The sequence below is a fragment of the Charadrius vociferus genome, unplaced genomic scaffold, assembly GCF_000708025.1.
Source record: "Charadrius vociferus isolate BGI_N301 unplaced genomic scaffold, ASM70802v2 scaffold321, whole genome shotgun sequence".
Taxonomy (NCBI): domain Eukaryota; kingdom Metazoa; phylum Chordata; class Aves; order Charadriiformes; family Charadriidae; genus Charadrius; species Charadrius vociferus.
Genome location: NW_009646934.1, coordinates 1,105,891 through 1,133,846, shown reverse-complemented (window position 1 = coordinate 1,133,846; position 27,956 = coordinate 1,105,891). Strand labels below are relative to the sequence as shown.

At 44.5% G+C, this 27,956-nt stretch overlaps 1 protein-coding gene across 1 annotated transcript; it reads right to left on the bottom strand.

Moving 5' to 3' along the window:
• LOC104295090 (ATP-binding cassette sub-family A member 9-like) lies at positions 1-27,956 on the bottom strand. Its single transcript, XM_009894795.1, is given in 40 exon segments — positions 1-90; positions 216-271; positions 364-443; positions 615-755; positions 1,060-1,179; positions 1,788-1,882; positions 2,623-2,698; positions 3,440-3,618; positions 4,349-4,440; positions 4,702-4,819; positions 5,155-5,275; positions 6,266-6,357; positions 6,924-6,992; positions 7,598-7,708; positions 7,880-7,993; positions 8,156-8,326; positions 8,747-8,851; positions 9,388-9,531; positions 9,961-10,088; positions 10,502-10,668; positions 10,969-11,128; positions 11,676-11,795; positions 12,266-12,405; positions 13,005-13,095; positions 13,644-13,672; positions 13,674-13,774; positions 14,127-14,246; positions 14,565-14,740; positions 15,243-15,353; positions 16,324-16,382; positions 17,101-17,275; positions 17,934-18,066; positions 18,531-18,716; positions 19,225-19,363; positions 20,178-20,404; positions 20,780-20,880; positions 21,846-22,004; positions 22,243-22,453; positions 22,973-23,085; positions 27,863-27,956. Coding segments are annotated over 40 exon segments (4,914 nt in total).

Sequence of the window (27,956 nt, the reverse complement as noted above, 5' to 3'; positions counted from 1 at the left end):
TCAGAGGTGAAGCGGTCTCCGCTCCACAGCCCCGTCGGATGCCGCATCCAGGTCGTGCTCCTCCAGGTCCCGGGTGAGGTCTACAAACACCTGCAAGGCACCACAGCAGAAACGACCCTGTTATTGCCAAGGTCTGATGGTACCTACACTGGTCACAGGCTATTTCTTCTTTTTATACAGGCAGTTTCTAACCTGTAACTTCTACATCAACATACCTGTTGCAAAGTGTGCAATGACAAGCTGTACTCCTCGAACCTGAAATTCTGTTTAGCTGCGGAGGGATGGAGAAGACATCCTTAAAACACAAATCCATGTGAACAATTTGAAAGCAGTCTTCACATTTAATTGATTGTTTCCTTTTACCTGCTTCTAGCTTGGAGAAAGACTGGGACAGAGGTAGTGCATCTTCCATTGGTATCTTGTAGGTGAGCAAAGAAGTCGTCCTGCAAAAATAATAAAAAAAATGAATTCATCATTTCGTGACTCAGCACCAAGATTTGGGGGTGCTTGTGGGGTTATTGTACTCCCAGGTGAATTATTGAGCAAGGTCAGTAGGAGCAACGGAGCATTCCAGCACGAGCCCGGGCTGGGTGTGTAGCCCACAGGGTAGTGACCTTTCTTGACGAGCCGCATGGGGGAAGAGGCGTAGAATTTCAGCGTGGAGAGCATCGCTTTGCCCCGTGTCCGTCATTTTGACTTCTAAGTGGTAACTTGTGCCAAACTTACTTTTCACATCCTCAAGGGAACCGATGTACCTGCAGAGGGGGGAAAACAGTGCTCAAACCATCACAATCAGCAAATACAGCAATTGCTGGATATGAGCAGCAGATATACATACATCCTCTTATTCATCAACTGTTTATATTGTGCTGCTAAAACAACCTACCTCCTCACAAAACCGTATTCATTACACACTTGGGATAAACCAAACACACATTTTCTATTAGATGAAGAAGAAAAAAAAAAAAGAACAAAACACACCCAACAAAAAAAACCACCACCCCACCCAGACTAAAAATCTGGTGGCATCCTGGAGAGCGATGCAACCCCGGTGCCCACCGTAGCTGCCCCGACACCAGGATGGCCACCCGGTCACACATCGCCGCCACCTCCTCCAGGTACTGCGTGCTGAGGATGGCTGCCCGCTCCTTGCCTTTCACGGCGGTCTGAATCACTTTCCTGGGAACAGAGGGATGGAAGTTACTCCCAGAAACAGCCAAAGAAAATCTCCTGTTTTGTGTCTCCCTCCCCAAAAAAACAACTGAAGTTATAAAACCATTAAAAAATGGATGGTTATTTAAAAGATGAGTTGTCTTGCTTGAAGATAACATGTGGATGTGAATACTACATTGCAGTTTGTCATGTCAGCATCCCTCCAAATTTTACACTTTCTGTGTAAACCATTGATGAAAAGCTGGAGCGAGCACTAGGGCTGAGCGATGAGAGGAAGAACTACCTATAGTTTTTTCTCATGCTCTGAAGAAACTGGAATTTGTGTCTTTTGTACCAAATGCATGGGTTCTGCTGGAATCTACTCATATTTTTTTGGTGCACTACCATTAAGATTACATCTGATGGTTTGCAAGGGTTTACTGCCTGCTGTGTAAGGAGTTTAGTGAGTGGTACCTCATCCCCTGTGCATCAGGAAAAAGAGAAAACACAGATATACTCTGCTGCCGAGCCAGAGCCTCTTTGCCTGCCCGACAGCTACCACAAGACAGAGGGTAAGACTCATCCTCTTAAATCTGTTATACGCTTCTCAGTTCTGCTAAAACAGGGCTGCTCACCACATACAGCGCTGCCCTTTCAGGTCCATGCTCACCGACGGCTCATCCCAAAGCATCACCGTCGGATCTCCCAGGACGCTCAGCACAAAACACAGCTGGAATGGGAAACACACCCAGGTCAGGTCGGGTCTGCTTTTACTTTACCTGCAAAACTGGTGAGTTGTCATGCTATACCTTAATCCCCGCGAATCTTTCAGAAGCTGAAGCTCTTGATTCCAAAATGCAGGAGGAACAGGGAGGTGAAAAAACCCACCTCAGGTGTTCTCATTTAACATTTTAATCTTTCCAAATCAGCCTTCCCCCAAACTCCCAAGCCTGGCAAAGATCTAAAGGTGTTTTCCATCCCATTTACTGGCAGATGCACATGGTGGGGCACAAGGTGATTACCTTGTAAATCCAATTTGTGCTGAGCATTTATTAAACACACAATGGAGGAGAGTGGGGAAAGAGGAGGCAGTGAGGGGATCCTGCCAGGCTGGATTCAAAAGCTATTGATGAAATCAAATCATGCCAGGGACCCACTCTGCTGTTTGTGCTTCTGTGTTAGGAGGAAGTAACTCCCTTTGAAACCATAAGGTTCTTTCATAACAACATCAAATTTGCAGAAATTTTTATTTGACTTGAATTTCAGGCTTTGCTCCAAGAAGAAAATTTCTGCTTTGTGAGAGAAAAAAATTGAAACTTTTACAACAACAAGGACCATATTCTGCTCTCACTGACACCAGGGCAAGGAGCCCAACACATCCTCAAGCTTGAATGAAGGTTTTCTGTGCACCACGTTCAAGGACGAAAGAGCAGGATTTGCTCAAGTACCAAACACAAACACAACACGTACCTTTCTGGCTTCTCCAGCAGATAACCTCCTAGCTGGGGTTTTTAAAAGCTTCTGGAGATCCATGGCCTTTGCTATGCTGTGGGGAATGGAAAGGAAAAATACTGAAAGGACCATCTCTGTGTGCTAACGCTGCGGTCAGGGGTATGAGGAACCAGAGACAGTTCTGGCATCGCTTTGCGTTACTTGGTGACTTTACTTCTAGCTCAGACAGTACATTAAGGAATTTTGACAGAAATTCAAGATTGTAAGCACAGCTAGTGAGAGGAGTTATGTATGTAATACTGATAGGATGAGGGGCAATGGCTTCAAACTGGAAGAGGGGAGGTTTAGATTAGATATCAGGAAGAAATTTTTCACTCTGAGGGTGGTGAGACATCGGTCCAGGTTGCCCCGAGAAGCTGTGGCTGCCCCATCCCTGGAGGGGTTCAAGGCCAGGTTGGACGGGACTTGGAGCAACCTGGGCTGGGGGGAGGTGGCCCTGCCCAGAGCAGGGGGTGGCACTGGATGGTCTTTAAGGTCCCTTCCAACCTAAGCCATTCTACGATTCTATGTAACTGGCCATGAAATGGAGCAAGTTTAATGTTTTTTCTGAGGTTTTCTAGATGAACTAGGGTTAAAATCTTCACAGACAAGGGATTGAGAACAGTGTAAGGTAGCAGATCTCATCTGAAGGAGATCCAGTTTCTCCAATGTGAAGACGCACCGAAGGTGCTGTCTCTCATTCGCACTACCCAGGTTTGTTAGCAGAAAAACCTTCCCCTCTCCTATACCTCTGGAGAAAGGAAGACCTGACAGCTAGAACCATTTGGCTTTGTACCGGCTGATGGTAACAGCTGCGTCTTCTTTCCTCATCCCCCTGATGGCGGTGTAGGTCTCCAGATGCTGGTGCACCGTGAGGTCCGGCCAGAGCGGGTCCTGCTGCGGGCAGCAGCCCAGGCACCCCGGGCTGCCCAGCCCCGGCGGGGAGGCAGCTGCATCGCGGCCCTTGAGCAGCACCTGCACAAACACACACGCCTCCCTCGCTGTAGCGTGTTATTCTGGGGTGAATCAGTGAAAACCTTGGAAAGGCAGTAATGTTTTCTCCCCGTGTTGTGAGGAACCTCAATAGCGCATGGGAAAGGAAGTCCAGCATCACTGGAGCCATCATCTCCACCTACCGCAACTTCTGCTCGCCTGAAACCCAGACAGTGTTTTCACAAAACCAAACAGGATTTTCTACCATAAAACCAACATAGTACCAACATGAGGCTATCTTTTCCTAGTAATACTTTTCTATTTCAAACATTCAGTCCCAAATCTGTAACAGCAATGGTATTTCCCCTCCCCCAGCACATGTCATTAATCATCCTGCGCATAATTAAGTGATGGATTGTTACTGGCCCAACCCTGTTCACATTCGTTTTTAATTTCCTGGTTTTGCAAGGCTGTTTATGAAGAGTGTTAATTTTTTCTTAGATGTCAACACTTCTTACAGGTCTGGTGACATTTCACGGTGGGTTTCAAATGCACACCAAAGATTTTGCGTAGCTCAAACCCTTAAATCTGTACCATTGACTTTGATGAAAACTAGAATGTGCTTTGAGTAAAATCAACACTTTCTTCTTACTTCTGTAACTACCCAGGGTTGCATGTATGTAGATTCCCTGACTGAAGGGCCGCATTGCCACATCCTTCATTTATAAAGGTACCAAGATCAACCTCCAAACGCTCCAAAGGAATCACCTACCTCCCCAGCAGTCACCGCTATGTCTCCAGAAATCATGTTTATAGTTGTGCTTTTTCCAGCTCCGTTGGGTCCTATCAGACCTAATACTTCTCCTAGAACAAATATGCAAGAGCTGTTAATACTAATTATTTTTAACAAGACCTTCTTCCTTGTGTGGTTGGCAATATCTAAAAGTACTGTAGGAGAAAGGGCTGTTCATTAACTTATCCCCATAAATCAAAAGTGCGAATGCAGGAGCACAGGGGTGTTGGGTCTGGTTGCACACAAGAAAGTTCTAACAAAAACATGGTCTCCAAATGTGACCTTCACATTAATTTTCAGAGACTTATGGGGGTGCAGCAAAATACTTGAACCTTTTTTAACACTAAAAGAGAGGTTTTTGACAGCGATTTTCTTCTTTTTCTTAAAGATGGAACTGGCTTTCTTGTCTTCATATTCCTTGCGCAAACTGTTGACAATGATAACCGAGTCCTGTGAAGAGATGAAGCGGGAAATAAAAACTCTTCGTCTATCCCCATGAGACAGGTCATCTGTTCTTACCATTAAGTATGACTCTTTAAAAAGAAAATTTCTAAATTAAAAGTCCAGGAAACAGAGCAACAGGAAAAAAAAAAAAAAAAGCAGAATGGGAATAAAAATCCAGTGCCAGCTAAACTCCTTCCAGTGCCAGGGCGACCGCGGGCTGGATGGCAAGATGTGCACTTGGACATCAGATCCGTAAATAATACATGCATGAGCTGAGAAAGCAGAGCCAGAGCCCGAAGGTGGAGAGTGAAAAAGAAAACAAGGCAGAAGGCTGCCTTCACCTCCTCCTGCTGCAGCGAGGCCATCGCGCTCCTCACCCTCTCCCTCTCCGCCTGCACCTCTGGGGACTCCTCCCCGGGGGGATCCCTGTTCTGGTGGGCGACCACTCTCCTCTGCTGGATCCTACGAGCGGAGGAGGAGAGATGGTGTCACCGGGAATCACTTCCAAAAAGGCTCAGGTTTACGAGTTCGTTCCCAAGGCAGAGCCAATGCAGCACCCCACACAATTTGTTTGAATTCAGGGAGCTGTTCCACAGGCAGCGTTTGCTCAAATATTTATTTGAGGGAGAAAGAAAAAAAGAAATATCCCACTGGCATGCATGAGAAAATGAAGGCCAGCTATAGCTTTTCTTTCATCACTAAGTATTGACTGGTCCCCAGCTCGATACACGCCAACGATCTGTTCAAGGAGAGTTAAAATACACGGGGCGGGTTTTCAAAGCTATTTGGGCACCTAACTCCTAGCTGAGACACATTTGTTGATGTTTGACAATTTACTACTTTTTACAAATCTTCTCCCACTTGACTTCGGCGGTCAGTGACATGCTGTGGGACACAGATAAGCAGAGAGCAGGTAGCAGACGACCTCAGCCTGATGAAGCTTTAGGGGAAGTCTCCGTCCTGCAGAGAGCAATACTGACACATTTGAAAGGGAGTTAAAATGTTGGAGTTCACTTTGTAGCTATTAATTTAGCCAGTTGTAGTGAAATTTCCTGAAACCTCAGCTATGAAGATTCGTAAAAAAAAAAAAAGCTTAAATCACACGTATTATTCTCTCTAGGACATTGTAGTTCAACTGACCTTCTATTGCAACACACTGGGTGGGAATTTGCCTCCAGACACATTCAGGAAAACTCCAGTAAGTAAAGTTGGAAACTGCAATGACCCAAAGGAATAAAAAAAATCCCTCCCTTTGTTCTCAGTTTCCTCCTCTCCAGATAAGCTGGTTAAAACTAAAAATATGGAATTATCCACACTTTGCAGCATGTTTTTCAGCTCCCTCAGGGGTGAGCCAGGAGGGTCCTGCTTGGCCCCGCAGCCCCGAGCGCCCCCCGCAGCCCGGGATCACCGTGGCTGGCAGGGCCCCCCGGCCCCCGCCTGCCCGGGACACACCTGAAGATGGGATCAAGTCTCGTAACTGCTTCTCCGTATCTCATCTCCAAACAGCGCAGGAGGAAAGCAAGTATCACACAATGGATGTAAGGCTAAAAAGCAATAATGAATTAGGTTTGTAAGGAGACAAGGTAACAACACGCAGTTAATTTTAATTATAAGGGGATGCAGGGATCTGTCTCATTTACTTCAGCTATTGAAAAGACAGTCATGTAGCTCCAAAAGGGGAAGAAATTAAATTGCTCCTTCACATACATTTCCATCTTAAATGCAGATCATTTGCAAAAGCCTTGACTTCATGCTGCAGCTTTAGCTCAGACAATCTGCACCCCAACAGACATCCCACAGGTTCAGAGATGACACCGTTCTCTTGTAGAAGCATCATTAGACTGATTAGTCGATTAATAATATCTCTGCCTTATACACGAGCCCCACTTAATCCCCCACCATTTTCCCACATATGGTACAGCAGCCAGGGGTCACATGAGACATGGGTCTGTGATTACTGGGATGACCCTCCCCTGCCAACATTTAACGGGAAATTTTGGCCACATAACCCACGCTTTATTTATAGGGAGAGTTACACAAGCCCAGTGCAAGTCCATCTCATTAGAGCAGTCATCCTTTCCAAAACGAACATCATCAAATTGCTCCTTACTGCAAAGACAGCTACAAAGATGTGATTCCATGACTCAAGAAGACCTATATTGTGAAACGTTGAAAAATGCTACAAGAAAAAAAAAAAAAACAAAAACAGTTGATTAGAAAAATTCTGCAGCACAGTGCAGGGTTGGAGCAAGTGTAGGATCTAGAGATGCTTAGCTTTTCTTCAGGATGCGATAAAGGAGCTTTGATCTGTACTTATTTTTCAGGGTTCATACTGCCTCAAAGAGCTGCAGCTTCCTTGGCTGCAGCTGATTCAGTGGTGCCTCAAATCAGCCAGGTTAGATCGACCTTTTCCATTGCAGCTTCTCTCTTCCCAGTCCTTTCACCTCCTTCTGCCAAGCTCCCTTCATCCCTCCAGGTCTTCCCACTCCACCGCCTTCCCCTCCCATCCTACCCTGGCTGCCAAGACACAGTCATCGTAACAGCTTTTTGAAACTAAATAAACAAAAAACCAAAAAATTTCCCAATCAAACAATGGATTAACAAGTCAAATCTTAGTCCTTTCTCTCACTCCACAGCCTGGACCTTTTCTTCTCCCGTTGTCTTTTCTCACTCTGTCTTTTTTACAGTTAGCACTTCGAGACAGGGACTTTGGAAAGCGCTTCTTGCTTTTCCAGTTTGCACCATTAGGACCGTTATTGAATTTAGTAGGACACGTTCACTTACTGGTATAGTAAAGATCAACCAGCCCAGCAGTGGAAACACGGGAATCAAAGTAGAGAAGGTGAAGTAAAGTGCTTTGTGCAGGTTACTGAGCATATAGAGAGTGAAATTCACCTGGAATAAAGCAGAGAAAGTATTTCCATTATTAATGCATTGTTGCTGAAAAACAGGCTATTTGTTACTGATTTGGGTATATTCTGCTGAATATCAATATATTTGAAGGGAAACCTCCAGTGGCGGGATGTGTAAATCAAACACTTCAGAGTGAAGATTCACTTCACTTACCAGAATGAAGGTGAAAGACCAAAGGTAACGATTGCTTCGTCCCGTGCGAAATTTAAAAGCAATTAAATAGATGAGGAGGAAAAGAGATACTCCATAACCAATGACACAAATGATCTAGAAAGAGAGACTGATGTCAGTGAGTAGGAGATGGATGTGCGCATATGAAAACCTGCCTAGAGCAGTCCGTTCTGATTAAAATATTTAATGCAAAACCTCACTGCGAGAGGAAGGAGGGGGATTTGTGCATGTCCATTTTCCCGCACGCAGAGAGCTCACCAGCAGCAGCACCGCGCTGGCCTGCAAGGGGAAGATGTGGTTGAAGAGCAGCATTATCCCAAACATGAGGCACACCAGGGCCCAGAAAAGTGGGACGTCCACCAGCGCCTGCCCGCACCAATACGCCGAGGGGAAGAGCCCCGCGAGCCGCAGCTGAGCACGAGCCTGCAGCTGTGAAAGCAAATGGGAAAGGGGAGATGATCCAGCAGAGCCCAAAACATCGTTCCTGCTCCTCCTCCTTCACCATTACCTTCGCTCCTTCCTTCCCTGGCTGGGCCTTCCTCTCCCTTCCAAACACTTTCAAATCTTTCTTTGGTTTACTGTTGTTTGAAAACGCATAATTCTTAAAAATAAAAATAAATAAACAAGTGTCCTGACCCCAAAATCTTTATTTACACCCAAATTGTTCATAACCCAAGCTGATTCCTTGGGATGAAGGTAATGCACTTTGGTACGATGTTGTGCAGCTGTATTTCTTCTAGCATCCTACCTAGAAATGCCACCACCCCACGGGCACACCAAATGCTGTCCAGAGACATCGCATTTGCATTCATTTCTTGTGTAAGACCGCTTTCAGCGCATGCTTTTTACCTTGTAATCCTCCATGCTGCTTACTGCAAAGAGAGGAGGTAAACCAGCAGCCAAAACCAGCAAGTAGCTGATACAGATGAAAAAAAGGTCACTCTTAATTTCTGTCTTTAGTATCTGCGGAACAGAAATTCAGAAGTCATCAGTAATCAACCACTGCCCAAGGAAAATCTGGCTAGGTCAATGCTCATAGGATGACTAAACATGCAAGTGAGCAATAACACTCATGGTAAATAATTCGTGCTTAAGAACACAAAATAAAACAATAAACAAAAGCACTTAGGGAAAAAATATTCGAATTACTGTAAATTGTTGAGGATAGAGACCGTCTTTTTGATGCTGATTCTCACCAAATGGATGCCAAAGCAAGGTAGGGCTTGCAAGTATTAGTGCTGTATTCCTACATATTGCCACATAACTCATACTTAAGCGTCTTTGGCACTGGAACCCTATAGAGCTCTTAAACACTGCAGAAGAAATTCTCAATAAATATCCCTGGTATTGACTGCTGAGAAATGCCCCCAATAGTTGGACCACTGACTCCAGGCCTTGGAGGTTGCTCATCCAACCTCATTTCCAGCCCATCCAGTCCTTATCACGTCAGCACAGCTGTTTCAATTAATTTTCACCAAGTAAGGCAGGACACTCACGCCGTAAAAGGGTTCGCTCCAGATGCGGATACGCGCGGTGGAATTGAAGAGCCTCAGGAAGGTGTTGCTGAGGATATTCACAAACATGGGGAAACAGTTGATGGGTTCTGCACTGCACATGACGGTGAATCGGTAGCTCTGAAGACGTAAGAGCAAAAGAGGTCACCTCCGTGCTCGTGAGAGGTGTGAGGAGGAGTTGGCTGCAAAGAGGGGTTTGGAGAAAAGCACTGAGAAATGCAATCAGACACTTTTACTGAGGAGCAGGAACACGGAGACCTGGAAGTGTGCTAAGAGGTCCCACGAGCAAAACGATCGATAAAGACAGTAATTTCTGGAGAAAAGCCCAAAAGACTTACATTAGTGCTTTTCTGTAAAGCTCAGGCTAGAAAATCGTACGGAGGAAAGAAGCAAATACAATCCCGGTTTCCCACAAATGGGGTTACTGATAATGTGTCAAATAAATATTCTCCCTTTTGCTGGTGTCTGTATTTCTCTGTGCCTCATTTAAACACATTTCGGAAAATCCCATTGACACATAGGATGAAAGAAGAAAAAAAAATCCTTCACCTTGCCTTCCAGGGATATTTTTATAGCTCCATTGTGTAGTGGAATGCTTGTGATGTTTTTCTCAAGAGCTATTTCTGGGTTTATGTTTTGAGTCTTCAAAGCAGCAATGAAATCCTCAATTTCTGATCCTGAAATCAAGTCAAGAACTTTTTTTTTTCCTTTAAATATAAACAGTTTCTTATAGAGATGTTCCCACTTGCGAAGCAGAGGTACGTTAAAAAAAAATAATTTAGAATCCAAGCAAACTTATATTGTCTCTATTTTTTTTTTTCTATTTTAATTAAGCTGGTTCAACACAATGTACGTTTTCATAGTTTGTTTATTGCTTTTTTTTGAAATTTGCCTGGTTGATTACTCTTAAAATTTGGCTACACAGTTTTCACCACCAAAATTGGATTTGCTTTTGCTCAAGAGAAAACACTTCCCAAATCCACAAATATATAAAGGAACATACAGAAAGAGTAAGGCAAAGTTGGTCTATCAACTCTAAGTGACCCAGAATGGTGCAGAAAGCAAATCAACATCACATGTCCTTCTTCACCTGTATCATTGAAGACGAGAAGATTTGTTGACTTATTTTGAATTTTCTCTGCGGTGGGAAGAAAATACGAGCTAGCCGTGATTTCCCAGAAGCTGGAGCTGTCCCACAGTTGAAATCCAATGAAAATCATAAGCATTGGAAGGATAAATATTCCAAAGAACAGCAATCTAGATGGAAAAAACAGACCATGAGCAGGTCCAGGGGATCTCCACCTTTAATGAATTGTGTGATTCATGTTGAGGAAGGCAAGGGGAAATTTAAAACTTAAGCAATTCAGAGCTCTACCAGTAAATTCTAACTGTCCTTATGACTGCAGCATTTAAACATTTCCCACCTAATTCTTAGCTTCCAAACATCTCCACTAGTATTTAAGCCTTCTCTCAGGCACTCAAGGGAATGATCAAGTCCTTTGGAAAGCACCAAGACTGCACAAGGGCTGCAGATTGGGCGAGAGCTCCCGTACTTACATGGACCTGAGAAACTTTCCTTCATGCTTCAGTTTTAAGAAGCGAACTCTCATCACGGCACACACTTGCTGCCTCCAGAGTGCCATCCCGCTCACTGTCATGCTCCCCTGCTCGGAAAACACCCGGAGGCTTTGGTCCCTCTCCTCCAGGTCTCCGTCTTCTGCATGTTCACCACGAGAAACATCATTATCCACAAAGAGCGTTCAAAGGACACGTTTAAGCACAACCAACCAACAAGGATCTTCTGTTCTGAATAGAGGAACACTTTCATTTTTAGCCAGAAAAGAAATAAGGGCAGAGAAGAAGGATGATAATTTATCCAGAACATAATTTACATTGGTGAATTCAGACTAGCTGGACCTGGGCTCGTATGGCAACACATCCAGTATCTTCACTGGCCTTATGAAATGCCTTCTGGCTAGTTTATCTCTTCTCACCTCCTGATCTGGGCAGGATACTCTTCAAAAGCAAATACCCTTCCAACGTCAGTCTTAATTTCTGTGCTTAAAAGTTTGTGCGAAGTCGAGAATGAATCATCTAGACTTCTTCAAGAAGATATCCTTCTCTAAAGGAGAGCTGAATACAACTGAAACTCTTAACCTCTCAAAATTCACATATAAATGAAACTCATGAGATATTCAGTTAAAACATATGTATATATGGAACTGTAATTGTGCCACACTTGCAAATGGGAGTCAATGTTTTACCTTCTTGACCGACAGCTTCCTCACCCTCCAGCCGCAGGAAAACATCTTCCAGGGTTGTCCTGCTAACCTCATAACTAAGAACCCCCTGCAGAAGACTGCTCTCGAGATGGCTGAACAGATCTGCAACGCAGAAACAGCCAGATTCAGCCCAGTGACCAAGGTTAGTGTTGAGCAGAAATTCAGACTGGCATGATCAATGTTTTGCTTTCTAGCGTTCACATCACTAATCTCCGTAACTTAAAAGCCATGGCAAAATTATTGTGCCTTTAGAGGTAAGCAGAAAATTCAGAGCTCTTGATTACCATGGTGTTCCTGGTGGGAGAAATCTCATCCTCAAACCAGAGGAGGCTCAGTGGATTTTAGTTTGTGGATTAGTTGTTGGATTTTCTTTTGTTCATCTGCAGTATTGATATTAATATGTCCATAAGAGGCTTTCTTTAAGGCTGATGTTTATGCAGCTCTGACTTTCCTAATCCCATGCAGTATGGACCAGTGGGTATAGTTATTCCCTTCTCAGCAACTTTGTTTTCTGCTGTTCCCACCACTTGGTTTCCCTTTACAACCCTGGCACGACAACAGGTTTTTCTTACCCGGGAAGCTGTCAGTGTTCTCCAGAGGTAGCGTATACCCCAACTCCCCCCACTTCTGTCCCGTGAGCGCGGCACCGGGGATGTACTGTCTGACCAGGGATGAGGTAAGCTCAGGGTCACACACGTCATTTATGCGCATCCTGTTTGTATTAAAAAGCAATTGCTAGTATAGTAAATGAGAAAAAAAAATGCAGGCATCATCCATTTAAAACACAAAGCCAGTGGTCGTCCTTCAAGCTCTAGGGAAAACTCCAAAACTGGGCAGCATTTCAGGGGGATTTTTTATGGATGTCTGCAGTGCCCCCGGTTTTGCCATGCATGCGGGAAATAGTTGAGGTTAAGAATAATGATCCTGGCCAATACTGCTAAACCAAGAACACAGACATTCAAATCCGAAGGAAAACAACTTTACATTAAAGCCATCGTACGTCACTCTGGCACCACAGAGTGTGTGGAAATTGCAATTCATCTTACTCTGGTCCCCTTTCAGCTGCGAAGGAGGTTGCAAAGTCATTTTAGCTGCATGCTCAGAGCTTTCAAGATTGAGTTCCAAAGAAAAGCAACTTGCTATCCAAAGCAAGATACTTTTGGCAGCCTCAAAAGTCTTCTAAAATGAATTGTCAAGATTTCTATTACTCTATATAGAAACTCTGTGGAGACACGGACTCTACAAGACAATGCTCACATCAACTAGAAGCTTTTCATAAAAAGAGTGATGTCCAAAAAGAAAAGGATTTACCTTAAGTGATAGCCAGTTCCCCATTTTCTCTTCAAGTACAGAGATGAGCCAACACACTGTAATCTCCCATTTGAGAGAAAAGCTTTCCGATCTAAGGAGGTATGAATACGAAGGATTTAGGGGGGATTTACAGCAGTGCAGCAGACTGACCTCACTCTGCTCCTTCTGAACTTAACAGACATTTTTATTATGAAGTCAAGAAGAGTAAAACCAGACCAGAGCTGATGGTGGTTTTTTTTTTTCTTTTTGAACCACTGCCTTTCTCCTAAGCACCAAAGTTAATCTTTTAATTATGTATTCTTGTAGGCTGGTGGAAAATTTCCCATGCAGCCCAGAAGCAGTAAGGAAATATGAAAGGTATTAATTCAAACGATATCACTACTTTGTGTGGCAGCTGCTAGTGGCACATCCAGATAATATGGAATTGCTTCATCCTGAAGCAGAGCATGAGCAAAGTCTTGGAAGGGCGCGTCAGCCCAGTTTTAGCCTCTGCCCAGCCTGGGTTGGGTGGTCACTATCAGACAAGACGTGTCCAGTGAGCACAGAGTGCATTGTGGCAGGACCCATACGTGGGGTCTGCAATGGGAAACCCTCATTTTCAAACCGTTGGTCAACCACAGTGTGAAAATCTGGGCTCACCAGCATGAACATCGGCCTCCTCCATGGACTAAGAGCGTCACGCGGCCGGCCTGGCGCTCCTTCAGAAGGCTCCACACGTGGTGCCTGGAGCAGGGATCCAACCCAGCTGTTGGCTCGTCTAAAAGCAACACCTGCAAAGGTGAACAAGTTCAGACCTCCACGCGTCCAAGCCAGCGTTTCCATGCTTACATCATTTCATTTCATTTCATCCTTTTTATGATCTCATTCTAAGAATGAAATGCATCCTCAAATATCAGCCATTTTTATTGCTCTTTCTCCTATTGCAATATTATTACTGTTTTTATTTAAAATACAGTTCTCATTGACCCAGATTCCTCATTCCTTCCAGCAGCCAAGTGAATTAGTAGGTCAGGAGACTTGGAGTGCCAGGGGAAGAATACAGATGTCTGCGTGCCAAGTCAAAATGCAAAACTATATGCTAAAGCAGTAAGCAGTGTGTGTGTAAATATGACAGGTCCCTACCTGGGGATTCCCTAAAATTGCAATTCCAAGAGACAATTTTCTTTTTTGTCCGCCACTCAGAGTATTGGCGCAGACATCCTGAACGTCGGTGAGGTCCAGCATGGCGAGAACTTTCTGCACCTTGGCAATATACAAAGACAAGAGCCAGATTTCCAAAGCGCTGCTTGCATTTTAATTCATACGTGGCTATGCACAGTACAGGGGAGTATAACTTCAAGATTTTAAAATTATCTACTTTAAAAGGATTTGCTTAAGTACTGCAAATCTGAATTATAACTCTTATGATAGGAGGATAAGAAAGAATTGAAAAAACACTTCTCCCCTAAATTAGGGTTGTTCTCATCTCCACAGAACATGATGCTGGTGATGATCTTCTATAAAGAAAGCTCAAAGTGTCCAAGATGCTGTAAAACAGAGGTCGGACAAGCACATACCAACCTCTTGCTCTACTTCCTTCTGCTGAATCCCCTTGACGTGAGCAAAAGTTCTCAGGTTTTCCTTCACCGTTAAGGCTTCAAAATGCAAATTAAACTGCGGGCAAATCCCAACCATTGCCTGAATCCCTTCCATATCCTGTACTTCAGACACTTTGTAGTTGTATATCATTGCAGAACCTGCACGCAGGAATGAATGAAACAAATTTCGTATTGTACGGTATTTCCCAGTAATAAGAGGAAAGCAGACTGCTGTGTGTTCATACCTTTGACATTAATTCCAGCATTGTGGGTGTTTCTCAAGTGTTTGGTTTGTTTGGTTGGGTTTTTTTTAAAGGCAAAATAACTTTGTGTTGTCCAAAGCTTTAACACCATTCCCAAATATTTCAGAGCACCAAATCTCTCCCTTAAGAACTAAGACATATTTCCTATAGGTATGCAGCTCACGGAAAACATCAGGCCATCCAGATGGAGAAATAACCATCTGGTTTTGCTTGCACACATGAGCGTATCCGCAAGGGATGCATTAGCCCTGAAGCTCTGGTTGAAGGAGCAATCTGCACTGACAACAAGCCAGACTGAATAACTGAGGGAAAACTTGGGGGTTTTTGCGTCTTTAACCCCTTACACTTGAGAAAAACAAACAGCTTGTCCTCTTCAGCATTCAGGTCAATCATCATACCTGCTGAAGGCTTGGAAAACCCACTGAGCACATCTAAGAGAGCAGTTTTTCCAGATCCACTATGACCGAGTAATGCAGTGATCTGACCTTCATAAACACTTAGAGACAAACCTAGAATAGAAATAGGATAACATTAGGATGGACGCTTGTGAGAAACAGGCTTGTACCTGTAGCTTGCTGCCAGATACAGCAGAGTGACATTTCTTTTGGAGCCAAGAGGGAAAAACAGAGATCTAAACCCCCGGGTGGCATCTTCAGAAGTTTGGACTAAACTTAGTAAGGAACTTGCAGTCACGTCTTGATTGAACTGAGGGAACAAGTGTATTAGCCTCAATATTAAAAGAATTTTGACGTCTGTTTTCTACGAGGTTCATAACCTTTTATTTTAGCGTGGCCAAGAGAGAGTCCACAGCAAGAGAAGAGCCCATAGCCTTTCCAACGCGCGAGATATCAAGAGATTTCAGAGCAGCCAGACTTTCCTACCCCATTTCTTTTTTAAAAAAGAACTTATTTTGCGGTTTTGTGCGTTGTTTGTGTTGGGGTTTTTTTACTCAATATAAACCTTTGAGGCAATACCCATATTTACACTGTCACTTGGAGTTCTTGTCAAACAAAGACGTTTACCAAATATCCCACAACTATGCTGTGACTACACCAACCACTTGTCTACCCGTGGTGGGCAGATGTGGACGTGCTTGGAGAACACTGCCGAGCCAGCGGCAGCAGATTCGGCTATAGCCAGGGACCAAAAAACCAAGTTCTGTTTGCCCAAAAGAGTTTACATTTTCAGAGGGCGGCTTTGAGAGGTGATTTTTATAGTGGTCCATGGCTGCAAAACCCACTGCTTTTAAGGAGACGACCGCTGTTGCAAAAAATAATAAATAGTAATTTTCCTGGAGTGAAGAGGAAGATAACAACCTGGTAGAAATTTGCCAGTAATTTACCCCAGCAGAAACGATCGTTGCATAATGCATTTTAACAGTGCTGGAGGCAGAATTAAATACACCTAGTACATTTCAAAATAGTTTAAGTTCATATCTAGGGAAAAATGAAATTAAAAGAATGCCAAAACCTCTCTTACCCCTTAAAGCTTCAGTTCTCTTGTCCTTCTTCTTGTATAATTTTTTAATATTGTTTAATCTAAAGGAAAAGTAAGCAAGCCATTACTATTGAATCTCACAATTTTGGCATGTTTTCTCTGCCTCGAAGTAACCTTTGAAAACCACTGGAAGAATATTTCTCAACCTCCTGCTGGAACTGCTCCTGCTCATTACCATCAGGGGTTAGTGTAATTCCATCTGAAGGGATTGCTTTATATAATTCATTTCTTATACACTTAAAAGCAGAATTAACTAATGTACTTTTCTGAAAGATGTTTAAATGGTTTTAAAGTCAAACTTGAAAACATGTGGTTATACAATTAAAAGCGATGACCTAGCTATTACTTTAGCAATTTATGTTTGCTTTCTAGTAATAAGCAATGGGCAGCAACAGCAACGGGCCAAACTAGCCCCGTAGGGTGTAAATAACAGTGTCTTATGCAGCACAGTCCAGCAGCAGTGTTCCTAAAGGCGATGGTGAAGGGGAGCAGACTCTCCGCTGCCCTGCAGAGAGGAAATTTCTGGGCAGTAAGTCGGTCCCTGGCACAGAAGATACCCCACGTCCAATAAATGTTCAAATCCAGCTCCGGAGCAGAAAGAAACACTGAACAAACCCTCTGCTTCAAGTATTTGCCATTAGCCTTACCTGTATACGTTAGGTGGTTCAGTCTAACATTCACCGGTACAATACGGCTGCACTCTCTAGAGTCAAATATAGTGTGTAGTGTTATATTTTTCATGCCTACAAGAGTCTTTACCTGATCGCTTCCTTTCCATCAAAGCCTGGAGGCATCGGCTCAGTGTTGTTGCTGAGGATGGGATCGTGGCTGCTCTCGCCGCCAGCTCGCACCCCCACGTACCCGCTGCTCCTGGGCTTGAACCAGTACGACCGTCTCAGGAAGAATGCAGGTGGATACGGTACTCCGTACTTGCCTAACTCAGGAACAAAGAAGGTGAAATATCAACCAAAATCTGCTACTTTGATAAATGTCATGTGCAGCCACCTCTTCCTCTGCAGCTGCAGAATAAACGCAGCCTTCCCGCACAATAAAAGGATTGATATGTTCTGCAAAGTTCTCCACTCGTCCATATCTGCAAATGCAGGTGGGGAACAATCACAGCAAAGACCTCACTGATCACCTCTTTGGCCCAGAAGTTATAGGAAAATCATGTCAAATCCTACAACATCCTTTTAAATGGGTGGTTAGGGCTGCTGGAGTGGATGTAAAGGATCTCAATGCCTCGCTGCAAGATGTAACGTTCCTTTTGGAGCCTGTTTTTGAGGCAGGACCCAAAGAGGCAGCCTCGTGCACCCAGCTTCTGGGAAAACAGGATTCTTCCCAACCATTTTTTCCTGAGCAATACAGCAAATGCCGTTTTCAGCCCCTCACGTAATGTGGCATGGCTCGTTGTTGTTAAGATGCCATCCCACAACCTGACCGACTTGCTACCAGGACACCTTTTTTGTTGCTCCACATAGATTACAGCCCTATCCCACCACTTCTTCGGCACCTTTCTCCTTCTGAGGGGAGAGGATTATAGAAAAAAAATACCAGGAAATTTGTATTCTTTCCTTCACGGTTCTACTTACCAGGCAAAACCTTATCAAAGTAGATGGCCAACAGCAAATACAAGACACCATCAAGGGTCAGTATGATGTATAGGTTAAATAAAGGGTACAATTTTGGTGTAAAGGCTCGTCCATATTTTTCTAATTTTACCATCTAGGAGGGAAAAAAGCACAAGTCACATGCGACACTTCCTTTAGGATCAGAAGTGCTTCAGTAAGCTGATTTCAAAATTGTGCAGAAGAAGTTTCTACACCAGAAGGATGATGCACACAGCATTTGCTGGGGCAGCACTTCAAGACCTCGCGGTTCTTGCAGATCTTGGTACCCACCAGACACATCCCACCGCTGCAAAAATTTTCCAGAGATGGAAATTTATTTTATACACAGAGCTGGTAAAATTCATGATGCAATTGAGAGTCTAATAATATTTGTTATGAACTAGCATGTACTTTTTGGAGTCAAATTTTCTTTCTACAAAACATCTAGGGCACAGGGGTATGATTGGGTCATCATACAACACAAATCGTGTGCCGCAGCTACTGTTGTTTGGCAGAAGTCTGCAGCGTGTTTGCTGAGGGCTGAACTTTTATGAAGTGCCGGCTTTATTTTGAACGTACCTTTGAGATGCCAGCTGTAAAGGCAAAAGGACTGAAGAGATTAAAAATCCATTCCAAAGACGGTGGTAGTTTTTCAAACAATGTCAAAAAGCCCAGCAATCCAAAGATGATGTGAAGGACAAATCCCACGAAACTGGCAATATTTGGCTGCTTTAACAACGAGCTGAGCATGAAAGAGAAGTGAATCTGCAGCAGAGGAAACCAGTAGTTAGCAGGATGCATTTCTGCCGACGATTAAAAAACAACATGTAAATCCAACAAGCAACATCAGAGACCCAGCTGAGTTTCAGTTGTCCCCCTACAGATGCGCTTGGGGCTGGCATCTTGTAGCAGACAGCTCTGATGTTTAGGGCTGGTCTATAGGGGCACACAAATGAGACCCTCTCGGCCTCCCGAGGCGGCGGGATGGAAGGAGAAAGCCCTGGTCCCAGGGGCACGCAACATCAGCCATCCCACCAATGCTGGTGCTAGCACCTCGCTCTACTCCAATTTCAAGCCAGAATCTCCCAAAATGTAACAGGAGTGATATATTAGCCTACAAATTATAACAATTAATCCCAATAGTGGAGAAGGTTGTGTTACTTTCTCATACAATGCCCAGCCCCAGAGTGCTCTGCAGTCTTTGAGTTTTAGATGTTTTGATTAGGAAATGGAAAAAATGGTGCATTGTTTAAGAGCACAAAAGTGGACTTACGGATGCTATGCCATAAAAGAGATAAAAAAAAAATATTTCAAAAAAGTTGTGATCATGGATGACTGCTCGAATGGTGATCAGTGTCAGCAGACTTGCCGTTATTGAAACGTAAACGGTGTACAGCAAACTCCACGATAACCTACAAATGAAGGCACAGTTATTTTTGCCTCTGTACATGAGAGCACTTGCCATGACACAGCCAATACAACACTCACTCTTTTTAATTCAAATACTTTGTCATCCCAAATACGCTTCCATTGAGAGTTTCCAGACTGGAAAGCTGCAAATATCCATGTCTTGCACCTACCCAAGTCTCTGCAGATACAGCGATGCCCACAAAGAGCCATGGGGCATCTAAGCACGGGCTCTGCAGCCAGGAACACTTATTCTTATGCTTTTCCTAACGATGTGAAATACTCGTGCTCAGAAGGCTCTAGAAACCCATTTTGATAGACCCTATGTCCCCCTGTGCTTCACCATTTGCAGTTTTCTCCAAAATTTGTTTTTTCTTCCCTTTTTGTGTTCTCCGTGCTGGAGACAAGCAACACCTCAAACCCAGAACCTTGCTACGCGCCTCTCTGCTAAGCGAAGAGTGCGCTCTCTCTTTTTTGGGGGAGAGGAGAGCAGAGCTGAGTGTCAAAACCAACAACAACTACAACAACAAAATCCCGTATCAGAACAATGTGCCTGGAAACTGAGGTCCTTCAGCAAATGGTACATCACAGATAAAAGCAGCAAAGGTTTTGCTTCAATAACATGCAAATCTTGGCTTCAGAGAGCCCAGAGGGATGGTGAGGTGACTGCAAACCGCTGCTGCGGGGCGCTGGGGAATCACTGCTTCTCTGCTGAGCACTGGTACCAGACCCGCATCCATCCTGCACGCTAGTATATGTCTGATATGCATAAGACAATATAATTTCTGTAACTGCACAGTTTATTTCTGTGAGACTTACCAGAATGCGATATCTTGCAAACCCATTGCTCTCATTAACACCTTGAGCTTCTTTTTCTCTCTTATAACTTTCACTGATAAAAAGTACATATATGGGGAGAAGCACAATATGATGTAAATAATGAACCAGATATAATCTATCTTATACACAAGTTTGATCGGGGGCGATTTCAGGCGAACGCCGCTAATTGACTTCATCTCTTCCCAAACAGAATGGTTTGTTTTCATCTAAAGAAAAGAAATTAGCCGTTAATTTGATTTTCTGTAATGAAACAGCCAACATCAGAATAACCAGGTTTTCATAAGCATTAAAATTATTAGTTAATCAATAACAATGTTACATTGTAAGTGGCGAATAACCTCAATATTTAGTACCTGTTTGCATTGCCTTGTAATAAACACTAACGCTGCCTTGAGCCATGAGAATGATCTATTACTCTTTTAACTCTTGCATCACACTATGTATTTAAAAAGTTAATGATGACAAAAAATGAACTGGTGGTGGTTTTTTTTTTAATTATTATTGTGGTTGGTTGTTTTTCTAAATTTACAAATAATTCTGGAAAGAACAGAAAACATACTTTCCATCAGGATCGTACTTACCTGTATGATTGCGGCATCAATGCTGGACTGCACTGATAGGAAACCCGCATACCAGTACGATGGGACTTTGCAGTCACTGGACGAAAAATTGAAGCAGGTATCTGTGAGAAAGAAAAAAAAAAAAGGATTTGATCTATATTTTCCATAGATATGTGTATATGTGTGCTTATGTACATGTGAGGGGTTGAAAATGTATTTGAGTTAAGAGAGGAAATCCAGATTTAGTTTTACTTGTCCTTTTTGCTGGGGCGGCCGTTTGTCTCCAAGAATAATGTGGTGTGGGGCGTTGGTGGCTTTGGCTCCATGGGCTGTCTGGTGTGGCATCAACCCTGTCACCAACCCTGTCACCACCGTGCAGAAGAGCCGGCCATACTCAGCTCTCCCGTTTTGGCAGGAGCCCGAGCTCAAAGCACAGCGCCGGCACCGGTGCCCAGCGCCGAGGGCAGGAGAGGAACACCTCCAGGAAACCCAGAGAGCACTGGAGCTGGGGGCGCGTCTGCCAGGGGCGACCGGCTGGGGTAGGCAGAATGCATATCCTCTCCACCATTTCCATTTTCCAAGAGCCATTCTTAGCAAAATACCTTTTCCCCGCCCTCCCAGCAGCTGAACTCCTTTGACTTTTTATCTGATAAGTTTATTTTTTGTTTCTGTTAGGTTACTACTTTTAGTTAGTAAATAGGGGTGTATTCGGCCAAAGAAGTAGCAATATGGACAAACGTGTGTGGAGGTTTATGTTTTAATGTATTAAACAGATGTCCATGCACTATACATTAGAAGCACATTAGTGCACACACAATGTTCATTTTCAGGGCATGATTTGACATGATAAGACATAGAAGGGAGAGGGACTACAAGGACTGCGGATAATGCGTATTATTTCTTAATTTCTCCTCAGACATTTGATTCCTTCTAAGTGAAAAAACCCTCAAACTCTAATTAATATCTTTCTTGAACCATTTAACACATACAGCCTTGTTGCCTTCTGAGTGGCACGGGAGCAGAGAGATCCATCTAAGTATTTTTTTAAATGTAAAATCAAGCTCTCTGGTTTCATTTATTTTGTTACCGATGTGTTCAAAGGCATCATTTGGAGGCACCACTTTGTAGTTTTGAAATCGGAGATGATAGGAGAAGTCATCCTTAAAAACAACACCAATAAGGTCTTCCTCCAAATTTCCTCTTCTTTCCATTTTTTCCTCATTTTCTACCCCTTCTAGTATTATACCTGCCATTAAAAAAAAAGGCGAAAAAAATAGGAGAAAGAAAAAAGAATAAAAACCATGACAGCTGAAACTTCGATTAGTCGTGCAACAACATGAAAATGTGCACCAGCCACAAATTGTACCCTCAACATTTGTATTGTCCAAAGCCTTTTCTCCCCCCACCACAATGCAGACCGCGGTGCCCACAGCGCAGAGGTGGGTTCAGGCACTGCAGCCACCGGGGGTTAAGAGCAGCGTTACCCATCATTGCCGACTCCGAAGCCACTTTGCTCATGATTCGCCTGGTGGTGTTTGTTACAGGTGTGTACGCCAGCGTAACTCCCGTAGCGTTAAAGGCAGGATCGTCTAATCGTCCAAGGAAGTCGTAAGGGATTTCTTGCCGCGGGGAGTGAAATATCATACCCGATGCCGTTTGTATTATTAAGAGAAAAAACACTGATGTAATCCATTCCTAGACGAAAGGAAGGAAATGCAAATGTGAGTGGCAGCACAGCGACGTGGAGGTTGGGTGGTACGGAAAGTGTCTTTGTCATCCAGTGCTGCTCTGGCCTCGCAGTCCGGCTCCTCCAGCCGTGAATGACTTCCTTCTGTAAATGAGGAAGAGCTATTTCACAGGTGTAATAATGTGAAAACATGAGGAATGTCCCAAGTGAAAAACATGTTTTCTTAGTACCAGAGCCAACGAGGTCTGCTGATAATTTTATACCCGCAATGGTGAATTGGACATTGTGTTCCTCTGCACAGCGCAGAAATGGGATCAACAACCAAAAGCAACAAACCAGCTTTGTAACAAGCCCGTATTATGCCGTGGTATTGTAGTGTCACGGGAAGAAGTGTAACTGCTGACATTTTCCAGAGACCCACATCACCAGCTGAGTCTTCTCATATATCACGCGGTATAAAGACAATGCAATGTAAAAACACTTCATAGTAGAAATCTTTGCTTCCCTTTGGAAGAACCAATACTCGCCTGAAAACTTTCTGTCTTCATCCTCCACACCAAAAGAATATTTTTCCACAGGAGAGCACGGGTTTGCTGAAATGTTTTTGAGGCTTTCTTGAACATCCCCTGCATTTTCCCTGCTAGGATGAGAAAGATAATATCATTTAGAATAAAACAGATCACTGGAAGTTAATGTATTTAGTCGAGTAAACACCACTTCAGAGGAAGCCAATAACATGCCAAAGGTTAAGAGCTTTTCTCAATTTTACAGTTTGGACAACCAAGGAGAAGTTCAAAGGAAGTAGTCCAAGATCATGCAAGGGGACAGAGACATGGGCTGGACTCAGCTGCCTCTTCCCTGTGCAGGGATTCGTCCTTCTTCATCCCGAAGAGGCTTTGTAGAAAAAGGCATTCAACTGGCTATAGTTTGATTCTTCACCTACATAAAATTAAGAACAGAAAGCCAGTCTGCCCTGTACTAAAAATGTGAGAAGACTGAATGGCATATGGAAGAAAGAAGACATAAATTTTAGTTTTCTTTTTGTTACATAGTTATGCAAAACGCTTAAAACGTACACGATCTGCAGCAGCCGCGCCAAGTCCAGCTCCTGAGTGCAGTAGCTCTGCTTTATGTGGCGCATCTGAGCTGAGCCTCAGGTCCTGTGTTTCTTGCCGTGAATTTACATCTCGCCTTAGACACGCGGTAACGGGACCCTAAAACATCCCCATTACACACATGCCTTCTCCCCACATCATCGTTTGGGGGTTGGACTAGATGATCTCCAGAGGTCCCTTCCAACCCTAACCATTCTGTGATTCTGTGATTCTGTGAAGGCAGCTGCCAGCCAGGAGGCGGTTAGATGCTAGAAGTAGCCTATAATAGATGCTGTCAATGTCTCCCTTAAGCAGGCTGGTGAGAGACTAATTTTTCATGTTTTCACCCAAATGCTAATATAATGAATTATATCTCTAGTACAGCCAAAGCAGGGAAGCATTAAAATGCCAGTGCGGTTCTTTATGTCCTCCTAGATACGAGCAGGGAGTATTTATCGGGGCATATTTTTATGGGGAATGTGTTTTTTTCAGCTCCAGTTTGGATCATGTGGCCAAGCAGCAAATCTCCTCTGCAAGAACAACAGTGATTTCAGAGTGAGTGGTTTCACGACCTTCCCAGAAGCAAAACAGGGGAGGGAACCTCAGAACATATTTTTGTATTTTAATCCTTTAAAAATGGCTGAAACCAAAAATCAAAGCAACCTCAAACGCATTGTGCTCTTTTCCCCTTGGACATGGTTTCCTGATTTCGTGGATTGGGCAGCTGGAGTTAATAAATGCTTCTACTACTCTGTTCCCTTCATTGTTTGTTTTTGGAAGAATTAAATATTTGCGTACTCCAGGGGCGATGGATCCAGACTCCCTGTTTACCTTCTGACTGTTAGCACACAGCTTATCTCCCCGGCCCTCTGCTTTCCCTGCCCGGAGCTTTCTCCCGTGCTTCCCCACCGCAGCCCGCAAGGAGGGTTAAAGGCAATTAGGAAGGGATTTCTAGGAAGCGCTACTCTTTTTTTTTGCCCAGGTCTGGATTTCAGTCGTTGTGAACTGACTGCAGCAGTCCAGCCTGGGACATTGGGGCAGTAAACAAAGGTTCACGCTGGAGTATTTGGATAACGTGGAAAATATGATGGTTTTGTAAAAACAGCACTGAATCTCTACAGAGGTAACAAATACTTCATTAAAAAAAAAAAAAAAGGACCAAATCTAAGACTTTTTAAAGCATTCCAATTAAATGTCTGTTGGTTTTAATCTTATTTTTGCCTTTGGAGCAAGAAGCAAACGTCCCTGGAAGCTGAAATGTGAAGTCTGAAAGTCAAACAAATGCTGCCGCCTACAAACGCTGCACAAACTTCTTCAGGAAGAATTCAATTTGAATTAGATATCAAGAGACGCAAAACGAAAGCAGGAGAGATGCCTCTACAAGACCTGAGGTTCAAAACTGCAGATTCAGAAAACAAAACCAAACATCAGAAATGTATTTGGAGGCAATGCTGTTTGAGAAGCCTTAAACCAGCAAGAGCATCCCTTGTAAAACCAGGTGTCTCTGGAAGAATTTCACTCCTGAGGACTCAGTAAATGCACCCAAACTTTTTGCTCCCCAGCAACACATTCCCTAGGCACTGTGATAACTGTTACTGGGATCCTGTGCCTAACTCTGCTCTACCAAAGGTTGTCCCAGGAAGGTCCATATAACCGCTTCGTTGATTTACCATCTCAGGGATTTCCTATATTTGACACCTCCTCGGACGTTTTTTTTTTTCTCCCCTCTAATAAAAACCTAACAGAGCGTATTGTGACTAACTCCGATGAGCAATTTGCTCTTCAGGAGTACTGGCAGGAACCTCTCGACGCTGGCTACGAAGAGAGCACTGTGCGCTGCCTCTCGCGCGTCCCAGAGGAGCCGCCGGCGTTCCCGGAGCCAATGATTAATCCCTGCACACAGGCAGCGCAGAGGTGAATGCACTCTCTCCATACTCTCCTCTTCGCCAGTTATTGCAAGCACAAAAAACTGCATCTGGCCCCTACGCAGCCCCGTCTTTAACTTCTGATGAACACGAGCCACATTTGTCCTGACCACTCTTTAACATAAAGTTTTTGAAACAGGGTTGGGTTTCTTTTCCTACTCTCAACCCGAAAAAAGTAGCTCTGAGCCCACCCTGTATCAAAGTTCAACACTTCACTTCGTACAGAGAAGCGAAATTTAAGGGGGTCTGTGGTTTTGGGTGCCTCTCTTGGTGCCAGCAAGGCTGGAGGAGGGGGAGCGAAGGGAGGGATGATGAGCTGGGAGGACCCAGCGCTCAACTTGTGGCTCTTTGCCTACAGCCAAACACCACCAGCAGCAAGAATCAGAACCCACGCGCACCCAGAAAAGCGGAGTATTTTGGCTCCTTTGCCTCTTAGATGCTTTGATGCGAAGCTCAACGCCTGTCAGAGAACAGAGCTGGAAAGTACAGCTGTTATGCATCCAGCAAAACACTGTATTAACACAATTAGGAAAAAATTAATCACCAAACACAACCCCTGCATGAAAACGCCCCGGGTATAATGTTTCTCGTAACAAGAGACATGTGAAACTCCTTACCTGACACTGTGTTTTCCATTAGAAACGGGTCTCCTTCGGCTCTGAGATGCCTGGGCTCTCCGCCTCGTCGCAGGGCTGGAGTGGGTTCGCCGCTGCAACGCAGCCCGATGGCCGTGCCCCTCTCCAGCCTGACGTCAGAGCCCGCTCCCGCCGCCGCGAACGCTCTCCGCGCTCCTGGAGCAACGACCCCAGCGGGGACCGATACCTACAGCCAGCTGGCCCAGAGCTTAGACACACCAACCTGAGGGGTTTGCGGTATTTAACATCACACGTGCGTCACGTGCAGTATAAAAACCATGTTTCTGTTGGGTTTACAAGCGCTGGGGAGAGCTGCAGCGGGAGAGCCGCTGCGCCCGTGCCCTGAGCCAGGGCGAGCGCGAGGTCCCAAGCGATGGCCAAGCAACCTCGTCCCTGCCTGAGCTTCTCCGCAGGGAAATCTTCGCTGCCTTCTCCCCTCCTTGCTCCGAGCCTGAGTCGGAGAGCACTCCTTCCTCTGCGGAGGCGAACCCTGCATCCGAGGACCGACGGGATTTTTAGTTCTTGTTTCTCTTTTCCCCTTTGTTTTTAACAATTTTTCACTAGTTCCACTCCTTTTAATTGCTTTTCCAGCAGCTGTCAGACAGCTGGAATCAGGATGGGGTTTGTTGGGGTGTTTTTTTATGGTTTTTTTTTTTTTTTCTTTCAAAAAAAATAGCTTTCCAGTGGATCTGCATTCAAAACAGGGAGGTGAGGAAATCAGATAAGCCAGGAAATCCAAATGAGTTGGAAGGGCGTACAGCCACACGACGATGCAAGTAGTTAAAGGAATTTGACTGTCCTGGAACTTCAACAGCTTGAGGACTCTGCATCTCATTTGCAGAGCTGACTAAAACCACAAAAGCCGCTTGCTTGTTGCTTAACAAAAGGCCGTAGCTCTTCTGCAGCTGCTGATTTACGCATTTTCGAGGAATGAGCTCATTTCGGAGAGGAGCAGAGCGTTTTCCTCCATCACTTCCCATTGAGCAACAAGCGAGAAACGGGGAAAGCGACTCGTAACGGTGAAAGTGCATCCCAGCTGCACTTCGCTAAAAAAAACCCTGTTTCTGACACCCGCCCTGTGCCATGGAGTGCTGGCAGTACCTGGTGCAGCGCGGAGCCCCGGCACGCCTGCACGGGATCCACAGAAAATGCATTTTAACACAAAAATGACACCTGCTCCTTGGGGTTTCCCATCCCGTGTACCGGCTGCTGCTCCCGGTTCTGCCGCTCCAGTGGGACCCCGGTCCAAAGCGACCCCTTGGGGCTTCACTGGCAAGCAGCTAGAGAGCACGTGGCATCCCAAAATATCATTCGTTAAATCCCCAAGCAGTTGCTCCCCAGGATTTCCAAGGAGGGGAACTCGGGACCAGCCTCGGACCATGTCCCAGGAGGAGGAGAGGGGCTGGGGATGGAGCAGCATCCTCCGAGGGGGACACTCCAAGCAACGCCTTTCAGGAAAAAGGAGAACTGAAAGCTCCGGGAAACTCGTTTTATCAGGGAGAAATTCAGCACGCTAAATTAGGGATTTTATGAAGATCTCTTAAAGGAAGCATGACAAGGGAACGGATTAATCTTACAGCTTAAAAAAAAAAATATAAATGGCACACTGCCCTTAACACACCATTAAAGAAAAACTAATATGAAAACCTGGGAACTTTCGCCAAGTTCAGATTAAATTTCTGTGGGGTTATTTTCCTCCCCAGTGAGGGGTCCGGGAAGACCAAGGCAAAACCCCCTTTCCTTTTTTGAGGTCCTTAGCTGACCCGCAGGGCTGGAGGTGGACCTCCTCCTCGGCAGCGGGTCCCGCCGGAGCTGGCCGTCCCCCGCGGCGGTAGCAGAGCGGGCAGCGTTCGCCAT